Raw genomic sequence first — 18,008 nt, 5'->3', positions numbered from 1 at the left:
GTAGCGCTGTCGAATTAATTTTAAATATTATATGTGGTTTTAAAATGACCTCTGTTTTGCATATTTTGCTGGACAGAATCATCAGACTGATAGAGATGTTCAATCTCAAAATGTCTATGATGGGACATAAAATATCACTTAATATTGATTGATGATCAATTCAAAACCAAATGCTCATTGGACTCTTACCTGCAGAGTAGAAGCTGCTGAGTCGCTCGTGTCTGTCAGTCCTGTCCCTCTCGGTATACTGGACACGATGTATCTGGAGCCCTTTGGCACAGGCTGTCTAACCACCAGCTTTCCTTTCCTGGTCTCCGCTAGAAACAGACTGTACCAGTAGGCATCGTTGGAGACCAGAGTGGAGTCAGCGATGGTGGAGTTCCTCTCACTGATCACACTGTTCCTGCAGGGAGGAGCCGCTTTGCTGGCCTTTGGTTTCTGACACTTGAGCACGATGGTGACCAATATGGTGATCAGCAGGAGAAATGACACCGAGCCCAGACCGATGACCAAATACAGGTTCAGGTCTGAAAAGATGTCGTATTCTAGAGGCACCTCAGTCAAGTCAGAGTAGGCCTTAACGGCAGTCTCCACTGTGGACAGCTTGATGGTGACTGTAGCGGAGAGAGCAGGCTGCCCGTTGTCCTTGGCAACGACAACCAGTCGCTGGTGGCGCGGATCTCTGTAACTGAACATCCTCATAGTCCGGATCTCTCCGTTGTATTGGTCCAGACTGAACAAGGTGGCGTCGGTCACCTGTAGAAACTGGTAGGTAATCCGAGAGTTGTGCACCGAGTCGGTGTCCAAGGCTATCACCTTGGAAACCAGAGAGCCTTTATCGGTGGATCTGGGAATCTTTTCCTCCACCACCGAGCCGTGCGCGCGCCACGGAGAGACAATAACCGGAGCGTTGTCGTTCTGGTCCACAATGATGATGTGGACGGTCACGTTACTGCTGAGTGGAGGAGAGCCAGAGTCTCTGGCCTCGATGTGGAAAAGAAACTCCTTCTCGATCTCATAGTCAAAAGTCTTTAGTGCGTAAAGGTTACCGTTCTCTGGATTGATGGAGAACAGCATGGACATGGAGGTGTTGGCTATCTCCTTCTCTAGGATGAAATAAACTAGATACTGGTTTTCATGGAGGTCAGGGTCAAAGGCAGTGAGAGAACTGAGCAAGGCCCCCGGAGCGTTATTCTCCATTACACGTATAGTATAAAACGACCGAGGGAACTTTGGCGCGTTGTCATTCACGTCCAATAGATGCAGAGTTATTGTTTCGTTTTCAGATAAAGGCGGCATCCCTGCATCTGTCACAATCAGTGTGATGTCATATTCAGGTACTGATTCACGATCCAAGGGCTCAGACACTATGAGCTTGTAATCCATGGGTCTTTCTGATGACTTGTTAAGGATAAAGGGCAGGTTCTGATTTATGGACAAGCTTACTTTTCCATTATCGCCAGTGTCTCTGTCACTTATTCCTACCAGAGCAATGATACTTCCTACTGGGATGTTCTCATTAACTGTGTTTTTCACAGACTGTATGGTTATTTCCGGATAATTGTCATTCATATCCTTCACGTGGACAACTACTTTACACTGCCCCAGTAAGGGATGCATCCCTTTGTCTCTGGCCTCAATGTGCATCTCATAAAACTTCATATCTTCATAGTCAATAGTTCCCTTCACGGTTATCTCCCCTGTGTTAGGATTCAATGCAAAGACACCTTGTGTTTTTTCTGACGTGTAAAGGGTGAATGAGTACACTGTCTCTGAATTCAGACCCTCGTCAAGATCCGTAGCGTTCAGCTTCGTCACCAAGGTTCCGATAGGGGAATTTTCTGTCATGTTAATTGTGTAAGTCTGCCTGTCAAACCGAGGGGGATTATCGTTTGTATCCTGTACTCTGACAATAATACTGGCAGTGCCGGAGCGCACAGGGACCCCGCCGTCCACAGCAGTCAGTATCAAATTATGAACAGCATTCTCCTCTCTGTCTAAAGACTTGGTCAACACCAAATCAACGTATTGAGTTCCATCACTGCCCGTCTGGATTTCGATGGTGAAATGATCGCCGTCACTGAGTTTGTATGTTTTAATTGTATTTATGCCAACATCTGGATCCACAGCATTCGGCAGGGAGAATCTCTCTCCCGGTGTTGCCGACTCTGAAACGTCGAGCTCTACTCTGTCTCTTCGAAAATGTGGAGCGTTATCATTTATGTCCGTTATTCCAAGTTCAATGTTGAAGATGCGTAAGGGGCTTTCTATGATAACATCAAGCTTTAGAAAACAGGAGGTTGTTTTCGGACAAAGATATTCCCTGTCCATCTTTTCCACGATATACAACTCCCCTGTCTTTTTATTGACATCTAGATATTTTTTGTTATGGAAAATATCAAGTTTTACCTCTCGTTGTGCCAAACCTCCAGGTTCAACTCCCAAATCCGCAGCGAGATTAGCCACAACAGAGCCTCTTTCCATCTCCTCGGCTATAGAGTACCGTGTCACAGACAAAGCGCCGGGCCACACAGCACACAAGACAAAGACTGTGGCCCAAAAAATCATCCTTCCGTCTGCAGGAAACAATACTCCAGTTTCTTAAAACGTTTGTTGTTTTTGTTGAGTTTCAAGATCTGACAAAATGTCTTAGGACATGTCGTGGGGTCCTGTAGTTAATTTAAACATAAAAAGCATATCTTCCAGAAAGCTGTGTCCTACACCCTTTATAAATGGGTGTGTCATGACTTCTAGGAGAGAGATGCATTATGCAGTAGTGGTGAACAGTGACACCATGTGACAGAGAAAGCACATATTGCAGTAACTGCTTTAGAATCAATTTTGTTGGCAAATATATATTGTATGTACTTTATTTTCTGACTAATAAGTTCAGTTTTCCCCCAATAACAGGTTCAATTTAAAGGCATGATAAAACTGATCCCTGTCAGGAAAAATGCCATGTGCTTCCTAATTACAACGCATTTTAAGGTAACCATATTTGCTTGTTTCTTGGTGAATAGTGACGAGATTAGTGGCACAAAAACCCAGACAGCAAGCAAAAGTATACAAGAGATTAGAATAAAACACATATTTGTGGGCAAAATCACAAAGAAAACGTGTCATTTGTGACATATTTTCTAATCCAATTTTTTGGGCAAAGAACATACTTGATTCTATTTGTATTTCAGATATATGACAGAACTTTGGGGTCAATTTGCAATGATCCTGCACTGTATTTTATCACGTTGCCATGGATTGCATAATATGCTGCTGTATTTCTGCAGCATACTGCCTCCCCAAGAGTAAAGCCATGCCATTTACTAGGAGATGTGAGGGATCCTAACCTTCACATCTCACCTTGTCCACCTTGGATACATGACAGTTCTGTCTTCTTTGAAAATGAAAGCTACTGCTGTGTTAAGTCATGTTGTAGCAAATATGGAGAACTGGAACAAAAACGATCCAACCTCATCTTATTAATTTTGCCGATGTCTACTCTTGGGGATGCCCCCAATTAACAAACTGAGGCCTAGGTAAATATTTTGTTAAAAACAGCAGCAAAATAGAGAAGAGTGAGCGTGAGGGTCTTTAAATAGGCCAACCATTTATTTTTTCTCTTTTAGATTTTTTTTACTTGATGACTTCTTACCTAAGGTTTCAACAACACATTTTCTCTTTTTAATGTAAGGGTGATGATTTTGTCAGCATCTTGTGGTGACAACACTAAAAGGTACACCTACAATATAATGCAATCCAATAACACCGAAATCTACAGAATCAAAAACTGCTACAGAGTTCAACCAACACCTGTTTGACACAGCCTCAATAAAGTGAATATTTTAAGCTTCACAAAATATTTAATTATTGACTGGATGGTTGTGGCATTGAATCATACATTGTAAGGTGTTACTATTTAATTTCCAAAACCTCTGCATGCAATTGTAACCCAGGTTATTTTCTGTAGCCCCAATTTACAGATGTTCCCTAAACGGCTCGCAATCCTCAGCGCACGCAGCTCAGGCAGGTGTGTGACAGAAGTGAAGTAAGAACGTCAGCGGAAATTCTTAGGTAAGATTTCCAAGAGGTGGAAGAGGGTGGAGCTGGTAGTATCGCCATGCGGGGAGAGAAACTGCTCAGCCGTAGACTTTCTGCTGAAAGAGACGTTACCGTCGGGACGAACTGACGAACTGGCGTTTCTTTAAGTTAAACTGAATATCCTGGTGAGTTAGCTGCCTAAAGCTAGCTGGTTAGCATTAAGACTTCGTTGCAATGGAGTTGAATCGTGTGTTATTTCACTTTTGAGAAATATGGTAAAGCAAAACGAGTCAGGATGTAACGTTTTGTGTGACGTGAAGTAAATCGGGTTGTTTGTAATGAAGCTAAGTACATGCAACATAGCTGCTGATCTAGCTCTAGTAAAGCACAAAAGGTCATTTGTGTGTATTTGATGGTGGTGGAATGTAACTAAGTACATTTACTCGAGTACTGTACTTAAGTACACATTCAAGGTACTTATACTACGAGTATTTTACTTTTATGCCACTTTGTCTGACAGCTTTAGTTGCTAGTTTCAGATTACAAATTTTCATACCTGTCCTGTTCAGTGAAAACCATGTCTCCAAATATGGTGATTTTGATTTTGATTTGTAGAATTAAGTTTACATACAATACTTATTTCATTATCATTTATAGCACTTTTAACTTTTGCTTTATTTATATATTGTCATGTGTAACATTTAAGTTGCTATTTCATGCCCACTCTGCCTAAGGGTCATTTTAGCGAGTGTAACAGACGTAGAGTAACACGTGCAACAGTAAGATAGAATCTGCTGTGAACCCTGAAGTTGTGTATTTGGGTACACTTTCTTGCTGTGTTGGTGTTGAAGAAATTGTAGCCCACTTATTACTCACAGGCCAGAAGGACTGGGGAACGCTTCCAACCCAGAAAACAGGATTACACTTTTATGCTTTTACTGAAGTAAGGTTTTGAATGCAGCACTTCTGAATATTAAATACCACGAGTGGTATTTGAAGTGTGGTTAAAGCTCATGTGTATGTGCTATAAAAAATGTAAAAAGGCCAGATGTGTATTATTTTGAAATTGAGATAGCAAAAGTGAAAAAAGAGACAATTTAGTTCAGAAATGTTTATTATAGTTATTGTAAAGGATTGTTGATGTACATTCTGATATGTTGGAAACATATATAACTGTTCTGCACACTTTGTTTTTGAGGGAGGAATCTTTCCGTTGACAACGAGCTGCCTCGTCTGCTGTCTGGATCGTCATCACTGCTCGTGGGTGCCTTCATCTTGTCTGGAGGGACAGGTAGGAACCAAATCAAAGGATATTTAACTAAGGAGGATTCAATTTGACTTGCCCTTTTATTCCTGAGATCTCAGGTTATCTTTTTTGTGGGGCTCAAGACTCAAAACTCAAACAGGGGATACATTTAATTTTCCTGTAAGGACAAAACATGTGGCACAGAGAGTTGAACATTTTCTCTATTCAGCCTTAATTTGTTATTAGTGTATATATTTCTTTGATTGTACATTTATTTGTTTCTAATTATATTTCCATGGTATATTTGAGTTGGTAAATGTGAGTCAAGTGGAGCTAATTTGGGTTCTAAAAAAAGAAAACCTTTATGAATATATTTTTCTATTATTTTTCAGTCAGTAGTCGTGTGTGTTTGATGTGTGCTGGAGCTCTTAGTGCTCTTATGTAGAGTCTGCTACTGCAGAATCTTCTGACCGAACCAAGTGAATTTAGTGAACCTAGAGAACCAAGTGAAGCAGTAACCAAACAGAACTGTCTAAGATATTCTGAAGAAGCCCAGATATTGATACCTTAGAAACTAAACCCGGGATTAACACCGTAGAATACACACGCACATGCGCACGCAATGCATTTTATTATCCGTTTGTCATGTTCAATAATGAAGTGCCTCAGTGGGTAGCACTGTCGCCTCAAGAGTCCAGCCCAGCAAACAGTGTTCTTTCTGTATCTTCATGGGTTTCCTCCGGGCGCTCAGGTTTCTACCTACAGTTCAAAGACACGCAGGTCAGGTGAATTGGCCACTCTAAATTGCCCATAGGTATGAATTTGAGTGTGAATGTGTTGCCTGTCGATGTGTGTTAGACCTGTTATGGACTGGCCTCTTGCCCATTGCACGCTGGTAAAAGTTTCAGCTCCTGGATAAGTGATGTAGAAAATTGACTGGGGGATGTTACATATTGTAATTGAGTTTTGTATTCATTTAAATTACGTGACAGGCTTTACACAGTGATTGCTTTTTAGAATTGAATAAGTCAGATGCCCTTGTGTAATCATGCTTAAAGAAATAAAAACATTAAACAACACATAAAAAACTTGAATTATTTTTTTGTATTTACCTGAATCCCTTGCTTGTTGTTGTTTTGTGAAAACAGGGAGGGAGATATATTGCATTTTGAGGTTTATTTTTTACACTGTTTGATTGCATTCCTCTCGCTTGGGGTTTTCTCTGCTGCTGAGTGTGCACATTTATGTATAACAGAGGAGCCAAAGGAAATTAAAAGTTGGCTAATGGCTACTGGCCAATTGTTACTTTAAATCCAACTGGAGCAGAAAACAAAGATAGTTGTTACAATACAAATTAATAATGGAACTTGAAATAATGGAATAGTGGAAGTTGTTTTCACCTGGACATATGACCTGATCATTGTGAGTATCAGCTCAGCCTAATTCTGACAATCTGTATGAGGCAGCCACTTTGACTATCTCATTGAACTAATCAACAGCAAATGAACAATAATGCTCAAGTGCAAAACTCTGCAGCTTTAGCCTCTGAGTACCAGTGAAAACCACCCTATATGCAATGCAAATGAAATTCAGTTTAATCTACGAAAATGCAGTATTACTTTTAAGCCTTGTGATCACAAAATATGTATGTTGCATGTTGGTTTTGACAAAGCCTAGTTTTTATGAAGACACAAATAGCAAAATGTATTCCTCTAAATAACTAAGTAATTGTTCCACTAACTCATTTTTCAGGTTGCCTTTGAGTATCAATTCATATAGTTTTTTACACCATGCTGTGGCCTGCAAAGTGAAAAAGTCATAAGTCAAATAGTAGTGGAGGTCAAGTATAAAGTAATATAAAGCATCCGCATAAAGTGCGATTATATCAAAATTGTGCTTGCGTGTTAATTCAGCTTGTGTGTGCAATGCCAGCAATTAAAGAATGAGACATTATTGAGACAGTATTCTTTAGTTTTGATTTGTTGATGCCAATTTAGAAACAGCACTGGAAATAGTAATTTGGCTGATCCTACAATGATGTCATGCCCCTACTGTATAGCTCACTGCAGTGCAATTTACTCTTGAGCCTGATTTTAGTCAAATTCAATTGATTGAGAACACATGATTTAAACGTCCAGTTGGCACACTATACTCCGTTTAATACAAACAAGGCACAACTTTGTAGTTTTTAATTTTTCAAAAATATAGCAGGAAACTTCCAGGGGATAATATTATGGGTTGAGAGCAGTTAACTAATTCATCAAAATCAAATTAATTACAAATAAAACAAACTCTTCAACTATATCCTGAGTTTTATTATCTTCTCATGTCACTTAGTGGGAACAAAGCACCAGGGTTTTTTTTGTTGCTCAGCTAAAATCATTCGTTACACTGTCGGCTAAAATCATCAGGGACAGAGGTTCTAATGTTTTTATGCCAATGAAACCCTTCAGAGCCTCTGTGTTGTTTTTCTAATGTTATGAATCTGAATACTCTTGTACACCTTGAACACAAACATTTGGCAATATGTAACTTGCTAAGATACTGTAAGTCGGACACACGCACACACCCATACCAAGAATAAAACTGTGTATGCGGTCTTTGTACACATGATCTGGATATTCATGTGCAAGAAGTGAAGTAAATTTGGCTAAATATTTCTAGATGTCTGTTTTATTTTCATATATAACAGAAACAGAGCTTTGATTTGATGACTGACAGCCAACACTACTAATGTGCTACTATGCTGTTGTATGTGAATTTATGTGTATCTTTCTCAAAAGAGAAAAGAAAGATAAGTTCCTCTGCCCCTCCTGCCTCCACTCGGTTGTTTGTTTTCTCTCTCTAAATGTGTTCAGCCAAGCTCCCTTTCTTTGTCTGACATTGTTTTGAATTACGTCATTGTAACCTCCCAGCCCCACACTCCCTGAGTTTACAAAGTAAAATGACATTAGTCTTCCAACCCAAGACTGTTGTGTGTGCAATGATTCTTACTCATTGATGCCCTCTGCTGGAGAAATCTGCTGCCAAGCCAGTGTTGGAAGACGGTACAAATGCTCATCATGGGCGCATTTATTGTGAAAGGTATGAATTATAGATTCAATTTAATCCAGTATTTAACTGCCATATAAGATAAAAACCAGAGTACACTGTTGTTCATGTGGTATACCTGTATTTATCTACAATTTCTTATGCTGGGATCTAAATGAGATTCCACATAGTATTTATTCTTTAACAAGCCCAAGCAGTAACATCAGTTTATAAAATATGATGCATTATTATAAATGAAAGTGCCCAACCATTTATAAAATAGTTAAAATGACTTCTACCACAACCAGCTGCAACATTCAAATGCCTCTTGCACATAAATACATCAGTAATCCAGTAATATGTGTAATAGGATAATAATACTCGTATTCATATACATATGAATTGCCATTTGTCTACATAATGAGCACTTTTACTTTTTATATTTTCTGTGTGGGTGGGCGGTGGATAGGAAGGTGAAGAAGAAGAAAACATTAAATTCAACATACTGCATCAGTTTTCATTGAGTGGTATCAGACGCGCCCTCTGGCGGACGACTAAAGAAATTGCAGCTGGCTAGAGAGGAAACAGTGGTCAAAACAATTTCAGCACCATGGTCATGGACAGCTCCCAATGCAAATAACCAACATGGTTAAAGGATGTGAAGTGACACAAGCTGCCCAGTGCTGCGCATCATGTTGTTGTACCGGGACAGACTGAGATAGAACTATTTTTCTTAACTTTAAAGTCATTCTGGCAGAGAGTAAGAACAATCCTACTCCTCTATTTTAGGAACAGAGCTCTATTCCACACTCATCTGAATGTAAGCCAAGCTGACCTAAATACGGCTGCCCCTTCAGCCGTCCCTATGGATCACCTTACCGCAGAGAAGGTTACCCTGCTCCCCTCCACGCTCTCTACGGACAAACGTTTCCTTATTAACGGAATTATTTTCAATCTGAGCCATACGACGACCTAATTACCCTGCTCATTTCTGGCCACTGGCCAGCTCTCATCTGTTGATGGTAGGAACTAATTCCCTGAGAAGTAAGATGTAAAAGGGCACAGAGAGAGGAGTCACGGGCCCCCTAGCTCACATCCAGGTGTGGCATTTGGAGCTGAGCCCCCCCCCCCCCCCCCCCCTCATTCCCCTGACGCTTGTATTCGTGTTCGTGGTCTTAATTAAAGTGATATTTCGAGAGAGGAGGTTCTGTTTGTTCAGTTAATGAACCCCACTATTCTCTGCGGGCAAATGGAAATGCAAGCACTCCAATTAGCATATGTTAGCATTTTACTATGTTTATTCCTCGCCGTGGAAAACAGCTTACCAAGGCGAAAAGCTTTCCACCCTTGTAAGAGTAGCGGTGGAACTTTTTCACCCCAAAATAATTGACTCAAGCTAATTAAACATAGATCTAGGAAACTTACATCTAAATGCTTTATGCATGTAGATCCACCGAGTCTGTGTTTGAGTGCGCGTGGGTGGGGTTAGGCCTTGAGTTTTATGAATTACAGCAGGCCCCACGTGCATGTTTAAGAGACATAAGAAAGAGCATATGAAAAAAATACTTTATTTCCATAAATGTATACAGTACATGTGTGGAGAAAACCCCCCGTCTTTACAGTTGTCTGCGTCATGTTGCAGCTTGCATATACATTATCATACTATTGGTCATATTCACATAAGCTCTGTTAGCAAACAAACATACAAAAAAAGACTTTGTCTTTTCATAAAACCAAAAATATAAATTCATAAGGATGTGCAAAATTATTGTCCACTAATGCTTTTTCAAAACATTTTGGATATAGTTGCTGCTCCAGTTTGATTGTCTAAATAATAATAATAATAATAATAATAATAATAGGCAGACGCATACATTGGCCATGTTGCAGTGGCATGTCAGATAAATAGCCATCAGACTTCATTTTCCTTCAGCATTTTAGTGTAAATGGATTCAATCATTATTTCTCTACTCAGTGAATTGCACATCCTCTGTGTTTTTCATACCACTTGTAAGTCATATTTTCATTAATTTATGTACTGAAGGGTCTCTTATCCATCATTTTAATCATCCATTCAGACACTCATTGATAAGTCAGTCATTGTACAGGTCATTATTTATAATTGCAGCCTCTCCCTGGGGGGACATCTGCAGACGTCGCTTCTTGCCAAAGGTGGAGAAGGAATTGTGGACGTCCAGCTCACTCCGCTGTACTGCGGGCCTCAGGGTGCAAAAGCCTGATGGTGTCCCAGGGATGTACACATTGTGGTGGTAGTCAGGTGGTGGGTGTGGGTGAGGATGTGGGTGAGGATGTGGGTGAGGGTGAGGGTGAGGGTGGGAGGGGACTGATGGCTGCTGCTGTTGTGGAGGAGGTGTGCACCGAGGAGTCCAGGGACGAGAGGGGACCCCACTGGTTGAAGGAGACATTTTATAATCTGTGACGTAGATAAGAAGAGAGGAGAGGAGAAGCAACGACTTCATTATACAATATTGACTTACTTTCATTTACACAACTCTTAAAACAACGTTAGTGCTTCGCAATCAAAAAAAAGAGGATAGCAACAAAAATAGAACGAACAGAGCCGTAATGATGGGATATGACTATAACCTGGTTATGTTAGTGACAGTGCAGACAAACCAATTAAGGAAAACACAGTGTCATTACATAAAAGCATGGAGGTGTGCTGTGTTATATTCATATTTGGGTGTACATAACATACTGTAAATGCATACAGTAACCCTAAATGTGTGTAGTTTGGCCTCTCTTACCTTTCACGCCTCTCATGTGAGTCCCCCAGGTCCAGTACTGTCCAGGTGCCATGGACGTGACATAGTTCTCTGGGTCTGCATGCATGGCCTTACGCATGAGGGTGCCATCCATGTTGATAGAGTTATAACTGCAAACAAGATACCAGTCTGTAATGACAACATACTTTACTCGTATGTAAAATTCAATATCTATATCAAGTGATTTTTATACCAACTGAATATGTGACTGTTACACTTGGACGCAATGTAATATTGAAATATATGATTGGTACCTTTTAATGGAGGAGTTCTGGTTCTTTGTGAGAGTCCAGTCTGTGTTTGGCTGCTTCAGCTGCAGGAAAAAGAGCATGACAGAATTTAATTTCAACTCAATAAAAATGACCCCCCCCCCCCCCCCCCCCCAGGTCTAGTTTGAGAAATGTCTCTCTTCAAAATAAGTTTCAATCAAACCGGTCTTCATAACAAACAATGGCTGCTCATTCTGTCCTCTTGCATCAGTAGAGGTCAGTGATACTTGACATGAGGAGCTGTCTATCTTTGTGTTTGTCCTGAAATGGAGACATGACTCTTCTCACATGGATCGCGGCTGCCGCCCTGTGGATGTTTGGCAGAACTGTTTTTTATTTTTTATTTTTTATTTTTATTAAGAGCGGAGGTGCTGTTGCCTTCAGCTACGACTCGCCTGTCACTTAGTTTTGCTTTTATCCTCTGTGGAGCAGCGGGAGGGGTGAAGGAGAGCACCCGAGTGATATTTATTCCGGGTCTGACTCTCATAGTATGGATTCCACGCTCTATTAATTCACTTAAAGTTGTTAACAAGGAGAATGCGACGTAAGCGTATTATTAGAATCGGTATTCAAAATACGCTCCTCGCCAACTACGCACAAAACCAATTAGAACCCCACCGGGATGAAACGAAACATGATTTTAATCTTCAAAGAAAACCGTGCCAGGGAGGAAATTAAGAAAATTACACACGTCATTGTTTTGTGGATTTTATGCATCATTTTACATTAATATTTGCCTGATGCTCCTCGAGCAAGGTTTTTAATTAAAAGTCTCGCAGAGAGCCTTGAAAAGTTTGCGGTCCTTGCAGCTGTGTACAACCGAAGACAGCTCAACACGCATAACACGTGCGCGCACCTGTCCTGCGTGTCTTACACGCTTGAATGTGTGTTTAATCTCTCTTTTCACCTTCAATTCGTCAACTTAAGCTGGCCTATGTACTTGCTCTGCGTAATGCTCAAATAGCTTCATTGTGATTTGCCTTTGAGATTGAATGTGTCACTGACGACCTCGCGACGACTCATGTGGGTGCGCTGAGGGACACCACCGGGTGAATTAGGGGAACCAATTAACGACAGGAAGGACACACTCTCTCCTGAAGGAGCGTAGCTGCAGGCAGAACAATCACCGTGACCTCGAAATCCCTCTTGTGGCCAGAGGTGTGTGTGTGCCAGTGACCGAGCTGACATTTCTCAGTCTGCCTGGTGGAGTCTGGTATCACGGCTGTGAGTCTTTGTCCCTCTGCGTTGTGATGAAAACGGGACGGCGACAACAAGCAACGCGCACGTATTTACGGTCTGCTGCCCCATCTATTAGAATTAGAAAACACTGGTGTAGACATTCTGCCTCCGTAAATTCTCTTTCTCCTTGTCTCCTTCCCCCCCTCCTTCTATTACACCCCTCCTCCTCCCCACCCTAGCTCGACAAATATGAAGCCACGTCTCTCTCTCTCTCTCTCTCTCTCTCTCTCTCTCTCTCTCTCTCCCTCCTCGCATTCAGAGGACACCGCCGGGTCCGATCTACAGGCGGCCCACGTCTCAGTCCAGCCATGTCCTTGCACCCCCTCCTTCTCCTTGCCCCCTCCCCTCTCGATGTCCTCCCCTGTCTCCCCAAAACCGGCCATTTGCCATTTTTCATCAATAATGGACAGCCCCCCCTTGCGAATACGCCACATTGTGTGTAGTATAATGGTTCGGCAGTGCCTGTGCCCTTGAGGCATAGTTAGTGAGGTTATCTGTCCTATATTGTTAGTTTGAGAACAAGAAGGCGTGTCGCAAATCCCGACTGCTCGTACAAGAATTGTCTGAACCCAAGGCAGATGAATTCAGAAAACTGCCATTCACCTTGTCAGTCACGTGTGTAACCTTGACTTTCTGTTCAAACTCAGGTAGATCTGCTGGAAGCTGGTGTGTGTGTGTGTGTGTGTGTGTCTATAACATGGAAAGTGTGTGGCAATGTCACTGGATGATGTAGACATTCATCTCCCAGCTCACAAACTATTATAATTAAGTTTATGGATTAAAAGGCTTTCCTTTTTTTGTTGCAAAAACGTGTCGTGAAGACACCTGGGAATGTTACCGAGACTGAACAGAGGAGTCAACTTGAGCTACATCTCCTCTTCCTCTCACACAGTAATTGATATCTCACTTCATTCTCTGAGAGGACACGGTGTGCGCACAGAATATGCTCCTTGCAAGACATTTTCATTAACATGTCAATTAAAATGTAATCTCACATCGTCTCATTTCATTTCCCGGGTGCCAAACATTACCACGGGCTGCACAATTAGGATAAATTATTGCCATGATTATAAAACCAGTCGAGACAACATACTGTGCAAGACACCTACCAGCTATAAGAGAGAGGGAAGAGAGAGAAACCCTGGTTTTGCTCAGTTTTTTGCTCAAGTTGAGTTTGAATGTGTCTGGCATGCGTGATGTGACCTTCATGGGAGAATGTCACAGTCTAGATTCTTGTCAGATAGAGAACTGAGATGGGTTTTGTTGTGGCAGTGAGTGAAAACAGGCGGATTTAAATGAACAACATACGCTCTCGCGTCTTATACTGATTTCACTGTACCTCATTGGGAGTAGTTGCTCCGTTGTTCACAGATGCGCTCCGGCTTTGCGCGTTCCACGAGTTTTCTGCGCTCTTCGCCTCGTTGTTCCTCGGTGTGCTGCCGGGGCTGCACGGCTTCAGAAACATAAAGTCACTTTTGGCAGATTCGGGAGTCAGGCACACTTTGTAACAATATGACTGGGACAGACTGCTGTTTCCGTTTACCTCCATGCAGTTCGTGGGCACTTTGGCCGCGGATGAAATCTGCAGGTTGAGGTTAGATTTTTTGAAAACCTCCGGGGGCGGCTCGGGCTGAAACCCCCCGCAACAGCAGCAGGCGAACGGGGGGAGGTTGTACCCGCTGATGGTCTCCCTGTCCTTGTAGCACTTGACCGCGGCCAGCACGATAATAGCCACCAGGAATATTAAAGATATTGTGCTCAGTGACACGATCAAGTAGAGAGCGAGGTTTGAGGGGGGCTGTGGGCTGAGTGTGAGGTCTCCGAAATCTGACAGCGACTCGGGCACGCTGTCTACCACTGTGAGGACAATGGAGACGGTGGCGGAGAGCGGCGGCTGTCCGTTGTCCTTGACTAATATTACCAGTCTTTGCCTTGTTGCGTCTTTCTCCACAAGCCGGCGAATAGTCCTGATTTCGCCCGTGTACAGAGCCACACTGAACAGCCCCGGGTCTGTAGCCTGCAACACCTGATAGGACAGCCGGGAGTTTTGCCCTGCGTCCGCGTCTAACGCTGTTATTTTGGTGACCAGGTACCCAGCGTCTACTGACCGCGGAACCACCTCTGTGGCCACGGTGCCGTTTTTGGGCAGCGGGGATACAATAACAGGTGCATTGTCGTTCTGGTCCAAGACAAAGACGTTGACTGTGATGTTGCTGGCGAGAGGGGGGAAGCCAGCGTCTTGCGCCTGTACCAGAATCTGAAAGTTTCTAAGTTGCTCGTAATCAAAAGAGCGCAGTGCGTAGATGTTGCCGTTGTCAGAGTTGATTGAGACGTAAGTGGACACGGGCATGCCCTGAATCTGACCCTCGAGAATAGAATAAGACAGATATGCGTTCTGGTTAGAATCGGGGTCGAATGCAGTTACAGAGCAAATGGAAGCGCCCGGGGCATTATTCTCGGTCACATAGACTGTGTATGAAGGTTGAGAGAACCGCGGGGGGTTGTCATTAATGTCAGACACTTGAACAAGGATTGTTTTCCTGGTGGAGAGCGACGGGGAGCCCAGGTCTCGGGCTGTGAGGGTGATGTTGTACTCGGACACCGCTTCCCTGTCCAGAAACTCGCTTGTCACCAGAGTATAATAGTTTTTAAAAGACGAGTGGAGCTGAAAGGGGACGTTGCTCGGAATCTGGCAGTCAACGTTCCCGTTCTCTCCCGAGTCCCGGTCCATGACGCTGATAACAGCGATCACCGTGCCCGGTGGCGCGTCTTCTTGGACAGGAGTGGACACTGATGTGAGGATGACTTCGGGCGCGTTGTCATTCACATCCAGTATGTCTACCAGCACTTTACTGTGAACAGCCACGGCCGAGGGTCCCCTGTCTTTCGCTTGCACATATAGCTCGTATACACTGGCTTTCTCATAGTCCACAACGCCCTTCACTCGGATTTCACCCGTGTACGGGTCCACGTTGAACAGTTCGCGCACCTTGAGGGGTGCGTGCCCGCTAAACGCGTAGGTCACCTCTCCGTTCGAGCCCTCATCCAGGTCTGTGGCGTTCAGCTTCAGCACCAGCGTCCCCCTCGGTGCGTTCTCCACCAGGCTCGCCCGGTAAACTGAGCGGTCAAATACGGGCACGTTATCGTTTGCGTCCAACACTGTAATAGTTATCAGTGCTGTCCCAGAGCGTTCCGGTGACCCCCCGTCAAAGGCGGTCAGAACCATTTCGTGCTTTTTCTGCTGTTCCCGGTCCAGTGGGGTGTCCAGCACGAGTTCGGCAAACTTGCTTCCGTCATTGCGCGTCTGGATGTTCAATACGAAGTGCTCGTTTGCGCTTAGCTGGTAGGAGCGCAGAGAGTTGGTGCCCACGTCCTGGTCCTGCGCGCTCTCTAACGGGAAGCAGGAGCCGGGCGCAGCCGACTCTGTGATGTCAAGATTAAACTCGCTCCACGGGAAACTGGGGGAGTTGTCATTCACATCTAAAATCTCCACTTCCACTCTGTACAGTTCTAAAGGGTTTTCAATGACCACTTGTAAGTGTAAAAAGCAGCTCGGGCTTCGTTCACACAGTTCCTCTCTGTCTATCTTTTCGTTGACAAAGAGAATGCCGTTCTCCAAGTTCACTTCTAAATACTGCTTCTTTGCGCCGGAGACTATGCGAAACCGACGGGCTGACAGCTTGGCCACATCCAATCCTAGGTCTTCAGCGATGTTGCCCACAAAAGCTCCGTGCTCCAGCTCTTCAGGGATGGAGTACCGAATTTGCGCAAGAACCAGGTCCACCACACACGCACACAGAAGCAGACATATAACCAGCCCAGTCACCGGTACCCAACTGCCTCTGGAGAGTCTGTGATCCATTTCAGCAGCGTGCGTAAAATCACCTCAGCCAGACATCCTTCGCCTCATGAAGCCATTCAGCCGGACAGCTAAAAAGCAGAGCTTGTCCCAGATGAAAAGATCTTCACGTCTAAGTTTGTAAACATCTATGTGCATGGATAACTTTACTGGATCGTTGAGCTGAGGGGACGGGAGAGGAGAGTGAAAGCACCTCTCTCCCTCTCTGTTGTGCTCCACGCGCAACACCGGTGGTGTGTGAACGGGGAAGGCTCGCGCTTTGATTTTCCAGTGTATTAGACGCTGGGAGGAACTGGTGGGGAGGCGTGTGTATGTGTCAGTGAATGTGTGTGTGTGTGTATGTGTGTGTGAGTGTGTGGGTGAGAGAGAGAGTGAGAGTGAGAGTGAGAGAGGGGGGGTGGGGGGGTGGACGTAGCTTCTCGCAGCTCCGTATTGGAGGACGCCTTGAGAAGTGCGACTCTAATTACTGTAGACGTTTAACCCTTTCACATCCTCATGTCTGTTCCTCTGACCCATTAAAGAGACGAGAAGGCGTAAGTTTGACACCAGACGTCAGAGCCAGATTTGGATTAGGGGACAAATTGTGTTGTGGGTGTCGTTTTCTAGGCTGCATTTAACAGATGAGGATGGACAAGGATTTGTCATGGTGACCACGGTGCCCTTCAGGCCCAGGATGACAGTGGTAGCTAACATTAGGCCTGTTTTACTCTGATTTATTAAAACGCTCATTATAGCTTCAGAAAAGGATAAACTATTCTTCCGGGGTTCCCCTATGACATGTTGGAGAGGAGAAAACCCCCAAAAACACGCGCCTGAGCACTCATTCGCTTTGCCTCAAATGGGCCAATGGCCTCTGCCAGTAGGCTCCTGGGATCCTATAATGCTTTTTAATGAGAGCCCTTTGAAGATGAATGCCCACATTGCAAAAAAAAAAAAAACAGTCCCATTCATTAATCATCACACACGAAATTGGGTTTTACAAAAAGAATCTTTGATGGGTCAGGATACTCAATTTTAATCAGTATTCAAATGAGTGTGAGCTACATTTAGCTCACATTTAGGATCTTAACATGATTACAGTGACCATCACCAACGGGCGATACACTCGTACAAATGCGCATTACACGATTTTAATTCACTTAAGTTGGCCTGAACGTGTATCAACACAATCAACATAAAAGCAATGTCATAAAGCCTTAATCATACTTGTCTGTAATCAGGTATTACAGTTGGGATTAGATAAATACCCGATAGGTGATGTGTTTACAGTTTAGATATGACAGACAGCGTGAATGCTGAGGGATGTTTTCGAGGACCAGACTACAAGTGACTTCAGTAGATGAAAGTACTACCACTGAGCACTATAGTTGTTATAGGACAAAGAGGACAACTCTGGCCTCTTTAGAGTGCGGCACATGTTTGTTCAGATCTAATCTTTTCCCTGTTAATCCTGGTCAGTTAGACAACCACTGAACCACAGAGAGTGAGAGAGAGAGAGAGAAACTAAAGGATGCCTTTGTGGATTGGGGTTCGTCTCCAGACAG

At 43.4% G+C, this 18,008-nt stretch overlaps 2 protein-coding genes across 2 annotated transcripts; both read right to left on the bottom strand.

The window, feature by feature from the left end:
- Positions 1-174: 174 nt before the first annotated feature.
- Positions 175-2,568, bottom strand: pcdhb (protocadherin b). The gene has a single exon (XM_070913806.1). It carries the CDS (start codon positions 2,566-2,568, stop codon positions 175-177), a length of 2,394 nt encoding a protein of 797 aa, XP_070769907.1.
- A 7,964-nt stretch (positions 2,569-10,532) lies between these two features.
- LOC139291701 (protocadherin-10) lies at positions 10,533-16,467 on the bottom strand. Its single transcript, XM_070913805.1, has 4 exons — positions 13,945-16,467; positions 11,352-11,410; positions 11,080-11,207; positions 10,533-10,720 (listed from the first exon to the last, which is right to left on the bottom strand). Exons 1-4 carry the CDS (start codon positions 16,465-16,467, stop codon positions 10,533-10,535), a joined length of 2,898 nt encoding a protein of 965 aa, XP_070769906.1.
- Between the last annotated feature and the right edge of the window lie 1,541 nt (positions 16,468-18,008).

The sequence above is a fragment of the Enoplosus armatus genome, chromosome 10 (genome assembly GCF_043641665.1).
Source record: "Enoplosus armatus isolate fEnoArm2 chromosome 10, fEnoArm2.hap1, whole genome shotgun sequence".
NCBI lineage: Eukaryota > Metazoa > Chordata > Actinopteri > Centrarchiformes > Enoplosidae > Enoplosus > Enoplosus armatus.
Note: the sequence above shows the minus strand (reverse complement) of the source record. Positions and strands in the feature narration are given on the sequence as shown.